The sequence below is a fragment of the Schistosoma haematobium genome, chromosome ZW (assembly GCF_000699445.3).
Source record: "Schistosoma haematobium chromosome ZW, whole genome shotgun sequence".
Lineage (NCBI taxonomy): Eukaryota > Metazoa > Platyhelminthes > Trematoda > Strigeidida > Schistosomatidae > Schistosoma > Schistosoma haematobium.
This window is the reverse complement of record NC_067195.1, coordinates 36,724,761-36,737,351: the sequence shown is the minus strand read 5'-3', so window position 1 is coordinate 36,737,351 and position 12,591 is coordinate 36,724,761. Positions and strand designations below refer to the sequence as shown.

Sequence of the window (12,591 nt, the reverse complement as noted above, 5' to 3'; positions counted from 1 at the left end):
TGGTAACATGTTAAATATATATGGATTCAACCAAAATAAAACGAACAACGAACATATAGTATGAACTAAATAATTGCCTACTTATTTGACTTTTTATATTTTACAGTTTATATGCTCGTCATTTTCCCCAATGACTATTTACTTTAGGCTTTATCAAATGTCTTATTAAGAAAGAGCAGTTAATTATTCATAAATTACTTCAAGCGGTTTTATCCATGTTTACTAGGTCTAAATCTTACTTAACAAATCTTTATCATATTGCAACACTCACCACTTACAGAACAAACTTTTGAATATTCACGAAAACAAATACAAATAGCACAATGTTAACGAATAATAAGTTTACTGGATTGCATTAAAAGAATGGTTTAATTGTCCAAAATAACTAAAAAAAAATACATATTTTTATCGTCTTAAGTAATCGCAGTTGATAATCAATTAAATCTAATGAAACGGTTGGAAAAACGTTTAAATAATAGAAAACATTTTAGCTAGTTATTTGAATTGTGAATGATGCTTATTAATTGAGATCACGAACATGAGTTCGAATCCCGCATGCAGGATCGTGGATGAGCACTTCTGAGGAGTCCTAAACTTGGACGAAACGGCCTTACAGCGCTCACAAGCTTTCAGTGATGGTCTAACATTATCGGTTTATAATCTTCGTAAAAGCTCAACAATCTCCACAACCCTACATTGATAATGTTTTTGTTACTTTCCAGTCTTTGGTTAATAATTATTCTTTAATTTAGAGTTTTAAAGTGCTAGAATAAAACAAGTTATGGTATTGAACTATTCGTTTATATGATCGATGATTGGTAATTTTCCTTTTAAACCACACTTTGGTAAATTCATTCATTATTAATCTTAAGATTTTGCAGGAGAATCGATCCTCTAAAAGTTCGCAAAGTCAAGAAACTTTAGAGGATAAGGCAGAAGTAAATGATGTGTCTGAATCAATTCTTGTATCTGGTAACCGAAAGGACCGTACAAATGAAGACAAATCAAACATTTTGAATAAGCCTATATTTACTACCAATGCTAATCAATGTAAAACTTACAGCTCTGATATTCATATTACCACAGTGAGTCAATAATTAATGTAAACTCCGTGATTTACTTAAACTTTCATTTTTTCATCTGAGAGAATTTAAAAATTCTTGTTTTACATCATAATTTGATGACACTTGTGACTACTATAATTTGGTAGTTATCCTCATATTATACATAACTCCTACCATTGATTTTTGTCCGATCCTTTTTTATTTGTTAGGTCTGTATCATTTAAGAAGCACAGATAATATTCTCTATTTGAACATAATGTCTTATTTAGCAGAATATCAGGTCATTAATTTATATGTTAGTGATTTAAATACAGGCTCAAATCAATTTCTGAACGTAGGTAGTATTACGTAGTGTGATATCAAACGGATTTTCAAGCATATGAACTGCTATTTAACTGGTTTCTACACCTATACCAAATTAATATTACTTGAGAGAAGACAGATTGATCAATTTGTAATACCGAATTCTTGCGTTTGTATGGTGTATAATATTTATACTTTATAGAATAACTTAAAATCCCACTCACATTCACTTCAGTCGTCATTTTTAGTTCAGTAAATGACGAATATTCGGTAAAGCTTAAGATTTTCATTATCAATGAACACGGTTGTACAGCCATCTCAGAATACAGTCCTAAACTGTGTCAGAACAACTAAGATGCTAGGATAACAATCAGTCAACTGACTTTTCGAAACAAGACTGATTAAATACGAAACGTCAGAAAATTTAATATTTCTACTCTTTGGGATATTACAAATATATTAATTTATCTATAACAATCTACTCAAGGCTCAATTCATTCGAAATTATTAAGTCAAACCTTGGTAATGATACCTAAAAAGACTGATTAGAGTAACCAGATAGTGGAAATACTGAATGCCAGATGGTATACGTTTTCGAAACCAAACACAGGCCTCCCATTATTAATGCGTGAAGATACTATTCTTATTTCCTAATTTATCTGTAACGTATTTCGTGATCATGGATTAAAAGTGACTGCTAATTTAGCTACTTAGTTCATGTTCTTTTTTCAGTTTAGTCGTATTTTGTCTTCATATACATTCGCTGAACAAAGTTAGGGAGTATTTATCTGATTTATCATTATTCCGATACTTCTGTTCCTTTTCAGATCCGTATCACCTTCAGTTGAATCAAAGCTACAATATTCAGCTTTAGGTCATCAGATAGAAATTATGGTTTATAGTTACATTAATCTAATATTCACCGATTGATCACTAATTCGTAGTCAGTTTTATGTTTGTTTAGTCCATAATGCTGAGAGAGTTTACTGATTAAATTGGGATGTGTTCACTTGTCCAGGCGGCTTGACACCGTGTGCACATTTTTGATGTTAGGTTGTTGAAGATAGTCCAGGGGAACCATGTACCGAGATATAACACTATTTCGAGCTTATCACGAAGGGGTACTAACAATCTTGAGGGAATTGATGCTCCACGGACCTTTACGTTTCTTAGACTGTGGAGTTCTGTTTTCGAGTGACCTATGTAGGGCTCAAACACCGACATTGATTCATCGCTGAGCATTGGTTGATTTCACGTCTGCCTAGTCCTTAGCGCTTATTAGGTTGAGGGTCCGGATACCATGAGTATCAGGCCCCTCTCCTAAATAGTGAATATGCTGTACTAAAGAGTGTTAGTTATCACAAACCTAGGTCCAAAGGATTACCACTGACTGTCTCAAATCCCTAATATCAGAATTATACATGGTTTTTAAAAATTTCATGAAGACTGTTTATCCTGCAAAAATCAGAAACTAGTCTATCATGAAGTTTGTATTGTTTATTGCTGGTGTTAAACGGCTATGTAATTACTGGATGCTGCACAAATCAGCATGATTGCTTGAAATACCATTGCTTCTCACTTATTAGCACAGGTCTGAGTATACTTAACAATTTTTTTGTTAAAACACCATCGTTTATGAAAATTCTAGCTTTCATCGTGGTAGTGAAAATTTGTTTTCAGGTTTATTCAAATAAAAACAGTACAGTATACAGAAGCTTATTTATCGCGATTACTCTAAGCATATCTACCTATGATAATTGACCTGCTCTTTGCGTGCATGAGGCGTTGCTTACTAATATTATTACTTTGTTCATTTTATGTTAGACTACAGAACAAAATGTACACAATGAAATTGCACAAGTCTGTAGGGAGAACAGCAGTCTCTGTCAGACTGAGTTTTGCGGTCTACGGAAAGATGGAAATAACAGGGCACTTGGTCAACAAAAAAATGTATCTGGGGAAAAGAATATGTCAGCTGTAGATAACATACTTCAGGAATTAAAACAGCTAGAAAGTGTGGAATTCTTAAATTATTGCCCAACGAATGATCAATGTATTGATGTCTCAAAACAGGTTTCCTTGCAGAAGTGTCCCATTCCAACTACATGGTCTGAAATGGGTGGGTTAATCCATTTATTAACTATTTCGGATTTTGATGTTTGTGTATGCACTGGATGGTCTGAAAACTTTTCTTTAGATAACAAAAAAAGGTTCATTACTTATTTCGTATTGAGTAGCGATTCTGTGGATAAATTCGGGGACTGATTAATCTGATTATTTTTGTATACCTTTCAGTTGATTCTCATTTCTCACAAATAGGTGTGAGTTAACCATTTCGTTGAGCATAAATATTTTTGCGAAGGGTATTCATGTACAAAAGTATGTATATTCTGCATCGCCTAAGGTAGTGTGTCGGGTTCTTTTTAGAAATATATTTAATTTATTGAATTCTCAGTGAAGTTTGGGATTGCTAGAGATGATCACGATTTTCTAACCACTTTTTCACTTGTTACTCTCTATTTACGCTAGAATACTGATTTCTTAGAGGGAGTAAATGAGTCAATAATCACTTCTATTTTCAGCTCTTATCATCCATCGTTTTCTGAAAGTCTTTAAAAATAACGTTACATTCGTGAAAACACATAGTCATGAGGGATTTAATTAGACTTCTCCACGATGTGCAAATTAAAAACAATCTTAACTTCTGATTATTATGACTACTGTAACCTTTATCGCATTTAAATTACTGAATAATCGGTGTGAAGTCAGGTTGTGTTGTATTGTGCTACTGTTGTTTACTGTGTTATCATTTTTTTACAGTATTGAAATTTGATAGGTTGCCACTGTACTTGAACTTTTCAAATGAAGTCAGTTTTACGTTTTTGAAATATATTTTTGATCTACTGAATAACGAAGATCGATCTGAATATTTGAACAGTATCTAGATTCTGTTGTGATTCAGCATCCATATTTTGTCATATTTCAGATAATAATAATAATAATAATAATAATAATAAAAGTCTTTCAACTGGTTAGAAAAAACTATGGTATCATTTTTAGTCCTACTATATTAACGAACTGATAACTGAGTAAATAATTTTATCCTAAAGATGCTTTTCTTACTTACTTACGCCTGTTACTCCACGAGAAGGAGCATAGGCCGCTCACCAGCATTCTCCATCCAACCCTTTCCTGGGCAATCCTTTCCAGCTCTTTCCATTTGTTATTCACCCTTTCCATATTTGCTTCTATTTCCCGACATAATGTGTTCTTTTGCCTTCCACTTCTCCGTCTCCCTTCACGATTCCAAGTTAGGGCTTGCCTCATGATGCAGTTTGTTGATTTGCGTAGTGTATGTCCTATCCATTCCCATCTTCTTTTCCTAATTTCCTCTTCTGATTGAAACAGGTTTGTTCTCTCCCACAGTAGACTGTTGTTGATGGTATCCGGTCAACGGACACTGATTATCTTGCGTAGACAACTGTTTACAAATACTTGTATCTTTTTGATAATGGTTGTAGTAGTTCTTCACGTCTCAGCTTCATACACTAGGACTGCCTTGACGTTCTTATTGAAGATTCTGACTTCGATATTGGTTGAAAGTTGTTTTGAGTTCCATATGTTCTTCAATTGAAGGGATGAGGTTCTTACTTTGCCAATTCTCTCATTTACGTCTGCATTTGAACCTCCTCGTTCATCGGTGCTGCTTCCCAGATACGTAAATGTTTCCACATCTTCCAGAGATTCTCAACCAAGTGAGGTTGAGTTGGTGTTCTCTGTGTTATATTTAAGGATCCTGCTTTTCCCCTTGTGTACGGTGAGGCCTACTGATGCAGAGGCTGCTGCCACACTAGTTGTCTCCATCTGCATTTGTTCTTGTGCATAGGACAGAAGAACCAGGTCATCTACGAAATCCAAATCGTCTAGTTCCACCCAACTTGTCCATTTTATTCCGTGCTTCCCACCTGATGTCGAGCTCTTCACAATCCAGTCAACTACCAGAAGAAAGAGGAAGGGAGGCAGCAAGCAGCCTTTTCTGACTTCGTTCCTCACTTGGAATGCATTTGTCAGCTGTCCTCCATGCACCACATTGCAGTGTAGTCCGTCGTATGAATTCCGGGTGATGTTGACGATCTTCTCGGGTTCACCATAATGTCGTAGGTGTTTCCATAAGGTTCTCCTATCCACACTGTCAAATGTTTTCTCATAATCAAGGAAGTTGATGTATAGTGACGAATTCCATTCAATTGATTGTTCGACGATGATCCGTAGTGACGCGATTTGGTCTGTGCACGGCCGATCCTCACAGAATCCAGTCTGTTGATCTCGAAGTTGAGTGTCTACTGAATCTTTTATCCGGTTCAGCAACACTCTGTTAGTAACTTTGCCTGGTACTGATAGTAGTGTGATTCCTCCATAGTTTTCATATTTGCTCAGATCTCGGTTCTTCGGTATCTTGATGACGTGTTCTTCTTTCCAGTCAATCGACACTTGTTCCTCCTCCCAAATCGTTTTGAATAGAGGGTAAAGCATGTTTGTAGTTACTTTGATGTCTGACTTCAGTGCTTCAGCTGGTATGTTGTCAAGTCCTGCTGCTCTCCCGCTCTTGATTTGTCTGATGGCCATTCTGATTTCTTCCATCATTGGTGGATTGACATCTATAGAAAGATCTGTGTGTGCTGCTTCGATGTCCGGTGGGTTCATTGGAGCCGGCCTATTCAGGAATACTCTACCCATCTGTTCCGCTGTTGTTGAATTTCAGTGATTGGCCTGCCTTCTTTGTCCTTGACCGGTCTCTCTGGTTTACTATATTTTCCTGCCAGTTTCTTCGTTGTATCGTAAAGCTGTTTCATATTTCCTTCTCTTGCAACTTTTTCCGCCGTTGTTGCTAGTTCTTCCACGTATTTCTGCTTGTCGACTCTAATGCTCTTCTTCACTTGCTTGTTTGTTTCTATGTACTCAGGTTGTTCTTGAACTTTCTCTGTTCTGGCTCAGCTGTTTTTAGTTGCTGTTTTCTTGTTCTTTTTTTTTTGAATCTTGTACAGGGTTCCGATGGAGATCCATTCCTTATGATGATACTTCTTTCGGCCCAGCACCTCTTGACACGTTGAAGTTAATGCTTCTTTGATCCCTTTCCAGTTGTCCTCTATAGTAGTTTTTTCTTCTTTCAGTAGATCCTGCAAGGCGTGGAACCTATTGTTGAGAGTTATCTTGAATTGGTTGAGTTTGTCAATATCTCGATGGAAGGCTGTATTGAACCTTTTTAATGCTATTTATCCAGTTGTCCAGTTTTTTTTTAGCTTCAGTTTTAAATTGGCCACAACTAGGTGGTGATCTGAAGCTATGTCAGCTCCTCTCCTGGTTCTCACATCTTCCGTTGTCCTTCGGAGCTTTTTATGTACGCAAATATGATCTATCTGATTCTCTGTGGTGTGGTTCGGTGAGATCCATATAGCTTTGTGTATACGTTTATGTGGAAATATTGTGCCTCCTATGACCAATTTGTTGAATGCACACAGACTTGCAAATCCTTCCCCATTTTCGTTTCTCTCTCACAGTCCATGTCGTCCCATGATATCTTCATATCCGGGTGTTGTCTATTCCGACTTTGGCATTTAGATCTCCCATTAGAATGGTGAGGTCCTTTCTTGGGCATTTCTCTATGACTGACTGCAGCCGCTCGTAGAATTGATCTTTAATGTCGTCGTTGCTATCATTGGTGGGTGCATAACATTGATCCCCTCCTTCTTTGTTTTGAATGATGCTTTGATGATTCTGGATCCGTGAGATTCCCATCCTACAAGTGCATTTCGTGCTACTTTGGACAGCATAAGAGCGACTCCCTGAGTGTGTGGAGCATTGTCCTCTTCGTGACCGGAGTATAGCAGCATCTCTCCCGTATTTAGCCTTTTCTGTCCAGCTTGGGTCCAGTGGGTTTCGCTGATTCCCCAGTACTGCCAAGTTGTATCTCCTCATTTCCGTTGCTATTTGACTGGTCCTCCCGGTCTCCCACATTGTCCGGATGTCCCATGTACCTATAAAAATTGTTGCTCTGGTTGTTGGTTGTGGCTTCCGAAGGAACTCGGCCTTCACCATGAGGCATCATATTTCTTCGAAATGAAGACCTTCTAGCTCCCAGGGCAGAGCTTAAATGGTTTGAATTATTTTTTCTGGTTAGCGTTATTTTTAGCGAGTTAGTTTTGTAGCGGATGGGGACGCTAACCCCTTGCTCAATCCTCCTCCTTTACCCGGGTTTGGAACCAGCAGTATCTCTAGAAGAGCTACAGGAGGAGTTATGCTTTTATTAATCACAGTCAAGAATATAAATCGTTGACAGAACTGAACTAGTGTTTTAATTTCCATCAGTCAGTATACTCTAATTGTCTTTCACAATCCATCTAATGAAATAAATAAATTTTGAATTTAGAAGTCATACTGAGTGAAGAAAATTGTATGCCTTGCTATTCATCATGCCTCAACACTAACTTAAAATAGTCTACAAAAATAATTATAGATAATTAAAGAAGTAATTCTTGAATAAAGCTGTTGGGGATGCTAGATCCCCCAAACTCATATTTTGTGATTTTATCATATCGATTAACTTATCGATTAAATGTTTAAATAGCAGTCAGTTGACGAACTTATCAATTAAATATTTGAATGGAAGTCGACTGATGAACTTATTGGGTAATGTTTAAAAAATTTTACCATGACAATATCAATTATAAATATTTTTATAAATACGCTTGATTAGTGTGCGTGATTGACCTGACCTGATATCTGCTGGTTGCCTGTAGAATACACTTCTACGTCTTACCAAGACTTCTTGATCGAGTTAGCTGAGTCGGGGACAACGGACCAGAATAGCCTATTGAGTCTCTGAATCCTTGATCCTTTGTTCCGTTCCGAATAAGCCGAATCAGTAGTAGCATTAAAGCTTAACGAACCTAACAAAAGCCTAGTAAAATAATTATAGAGTTTCAAGATTAAACTGTTGAATAAATTGAGAAAGGATATGAGTTCCTCTATGTAGTTTAATAAATAAAACAGTTAGATGGGATGGAGTTATAAAAAAATGGAACAGGCTGTTAGGCTATACTACACTCAATGCAGATCGATTATCGAAAGGAAATAATCAACTAAACAACCAGTCATCAACACTCATCATTTACGAAGAAAATCAGATGAAAAATTTTAGTGGAATTAGTAAATCGAAATCTTGTGCATATAGCTTTAATTGGGAAAATCGTTTGATTAAGATGACAAACATAAAGTGAAGGAAAGCAATATGAAAATATTTTTTAAGCGCAAAACTCCTACTTATTTGTGTGAATATAAATGGTTTATACTATATGAGAAACATTAAACCATGAAGTGAATGGAATACAATATATGACTTTTAAGGTCTCACATAACTTCGGTGCCTAATACTAGATGGATATACAGTGATAGAATTTATTGTTGTCCTAGTCTATAGTTTTTCTCAATCACAGAGAATGATGTTGAGAATAAAACGAACATTAAAAATTCACTTTGTGGCCAACTTGAAAATAATTGCTAATGTTGATTGGCGATCTTTTAAAAGCACATTTGCATCAAGTAAGATATCATTTATGTACTAATGATTTATAAAAACATTTTTCAGTGAAATTTGCTTGAAAAGAATATTTATTGAATTGTATGTCAGTAGGCTTAGTTTTGTTTATTATAAACAAGATACTAATTATGGTGTTGCTTATAGAATAATCCTACTGACAAAGTATGTTTTATATCAGTTTTCTTTTCCAAAGTATTTCAAAAACTGTGAGCTATTTCTCAGCGTTTTTTAGGTTTAAATTTGATTTTGTGCGTTTAATGAATTCTTACATAATTCTTGGTTATCGTACAGAAAAAGAAAACTTTTCATTTTAATTTTTAAAGTGAACTAAATGATTACCTTGTAATATAAACTTGAGAACTAATTTATTCATCATATCATCATTAAATACATATTTTCAAAATGGGTTTTGTGGAGATTTTCTAGAAATTTCACAAGTTGAAGTCATGAGTCAATTGAAGCTAGACCACCATAGAAAACCTGGAAGCACTGGATGGCCGTTTCGTCCCATTGTGGGGCTCCTCAGCAGTGCGCATCCACGATCCCGCGCCCCGCGGGATTCGAACCCAGGACCTACTGGCGTCGCGCGCGAGCACTTAACCACTAGACCACTGAGCCGGCATCCAAAGGGGTTCGAATCCCGCGGGGTGCGGGATCGTGGATGCGCACTGCTGAGGAGTCCCATACTAGGACGAAACGGCCATCCAGTGCTTCCAGGTTTTCTATGGTGGTCTAGCTTCAATTGACTCATGATCTCAACTTGTGAAATACATATTCCTCTTAAAATTAATTGGTGTTTTGTAGACAATATTAGTATAAAATAGCTTGATTTTTCTTCTTTTTTAGTCAAGGACATTAGTCGTGTCCTATCTGAGGCTGAACAAGATGAAGTGCATTCAGTCAACTTCAGGAAATATTGTAGTGTTCAACGATCTACAGGCTTAAAAGGTGTTCGAAATCGATCTGATTCTACATTATCCAATTATTCTTCACTTGGTCAGTCAAATTGGTCTGGTTCATCTACAATAACTACAAACAGACATACGTTCCTGAGTGAAGAGAATTTGCATTCACATACCAAGTAAAATTCTCTTGTGTTATACAACCCCCCCCCGTACTTGCTACAAAATATCAAATTTAATAACTGTTTTTGTAGTGTCAAGCATCTGATAATGATTTAGGTAAATTTTGTCTTATTCTGTCGAAATTCGATAGCGAAAACTAAATATAATCCTTCACCATTAGATTAATATAATTGTAATTATAAAAGTCTAAAACCAAAAGTCAGATTCAAACACTTCCCATCTTTAAAAAACCTTATTATTAGACATCATCGGTTAAAATGGTTTTAACTCAGTTTATACCCTTTAATTTACTACATCCTAAGATTGTGACAAGTATTCTTCAAGGACAGTACTCAACGTTTTTTGCCTAACTTCGTAAAATTCGATAAATCGAATTTCAATGGTGGTCTAGCCTACATCGACTCATGAATTCAATTAATTAATTACTACAATTTCCACTAAGTTAAATGTTATTTTGACTATCATTCAGAACGTATGTAAAACTAGTGAAGACCGAAAATGAAATTCCTAGTTGTTCGAAACGACCATGAATAATTTTCTAGAGAAATAGGTTTACTCAATATCTGGCGGGAATTATACTTACTTAATAACAGAAAAGAATAATTAACTAAAAGATGTGATCATGTTTATAGAATCACAAAGGATTAGGGGCGTTTGGAAATTCGCTTAAACATTATGACAGTCTGAATCCATTATAATATCATCATTCGATCATTGGCGTGCTTACTGGCGGTGTACCTTTTACATCTTTTATCGTCATCATAGAAAGGGTAAAGTTTTAGATTCAAAATACTTGACTCATATTTTCCATTTTAAAATGACAGATAACCTTAAGTTTTTGAAGGGTTTTAGAACATCTGCTAAATAGTCACTGCAAAGCATAACGAATTATTCATGTTGTTGAGCATTGTAATAAAACACTTTAGAAATTCCCATAGTTTTCTATAATAAATGATTTTTTAATAGCACTATGGAATTGTCATCATATTTATGTAAGTTACAAAGTTATCTCAATGGCCTATTTTCGGTAGACATATGGAACGGGTTTGTTCACGACAAAAGGCCCAAAAAGAACTGGATCAATCTATATCTCAATGTCGAGAAAAATTGACTACTTTCATCCAGTCAAATCATAATAATGTATGTCATAATCTTCCAGAACCAAAAGGCGGTGATCCTGGTACTAATCAACACACAAAGTATTCTAAGAGTCGAAACTCTGCTACATCACAAAGACCATCTTCTGTAAAAAACCAAACAACTTCTAGATCTTTACAATGTAACTGCTTTAAGAGCCCTATGAATCTATCAAATGCTCATTTGCTGCATACAAATTCTGTTGGAACAAAAGCTGAAAATAAATTGTCTTACAAAAGTCATATGGGGCGTAGTACACAAAATCTTTATGATAGTGTATCACTGAAGGACGGAATGAAGGTAATTTAATGGCTATTCGTATTTTGACGGTCATATTCACAATGTATCTACTAAATATGGCCTGATCTGAGTGACATTTTTCATCGGATGTGTGTGAAGAAAGTGATTTAAGAGTAAATATGGTGCTAAAACTTCACTTTACTATTTACATGAGCTCTTTATCTAAAAATGGTAATAACTTCACTTAACTTACGCCTGTTAACCCTCGTAAAACATAGGCCACCAACCATGATTTACCAACCAACTCTACGCTGAACACTCCTTTCCAGTTGTTCCCAAGCGCTATTGATTCTTTTGATGTCTGTATCCGATTCCCGGCACCATGTGTTCTTAGGTTTGTCTCTTTTCCTTTCGCCTTGAGGGTTCCAAGTCAGGGCTTGTTGTGTGATGCAGTTTTGCGCTTTCTGTAGTGTGCGTCCTATCAACGTACAGCGTCTTTTCTCAATTTCCTCTTCAACTGGGAGCTGGTTTGTTCTCTGCTATATCATGTTGTTGCTGGTTGTATACGGTCAATGGACCTAGAGTATTTTGTGCAGACAACCTTTTATAATTATCTACACTCTTTTCATGATAGTTGTAGTAGTTCCCTAAGTATAAGCTCCTTATAACAGAAATGTTTTGATGTTTGTATTGAAGAATCTTACGTTGATGTTATCTGACGGTCGGTTTTAGTTCCATATGGTCTTCACTTACAAGAGTGCCAAGCTTGCATTGTCAACCAGTGCCTTCACATCTGCGTCAGATCCGCTTTGTTCATCAATGTTGCTGTTCAGCTAGGTAAAGGCGTCCATCTCTTCCAGAGCTTCTCCATCAAGTGTGATTTGGTTGATGCTCGCTCTGTTGTCTTTCAGGATCATGATTTCACCCTTTTGAATGTTGAGATCTACTGCTGTAGAGGTTGCTACAACACTGACTGTCTTCACCTACATTTGTTGCCGTGTGAGAGAGAAGACCTAGATCATCTGCAAAGTCCAAATTTTTTAGCCACATCCAAGCTGTCCATGTAGATCTTCATAATCCAGTCAGTCAACCAACAAATGAGAGAAAGAGCGCAAGAATAAGCAGCCTTAACTGACACCAGTCTTTACTATGAATAGGTCTGTCA

General features: G+C 36.1%; 1 protein-coding gene across 1 annotated transcript in view; it reads left to right on the top strand.

Moving 5' to 3' along the window:
- Positions 1-12,591, top strand: part of AZI1 (Centrosomal protein of 131 kDa) — a 38,225-nt gene that overhangs the window by 8,842 nt on the left and 16,792 nt on the right. The window contains exons 5-8 of the mRNA XM_051208645.1: positions 873-1,085; positions 3,192-3,486; positions 9,811-10,045; positions 11,081-11,486. Of these exons, the coding sequence (XP_051071280.1) occupies positions 873-1,085; positions 3,192-3,486; positions 9,811-10,045; positions 11,081-11,486 (1,149 nt within the window). The remainder of the gene's footprint in view (positions 1-872; positions 1,086-3,191; positions 3,487-9,810; positions 10,046-11,080; positions 11,487-12,591) is intronic.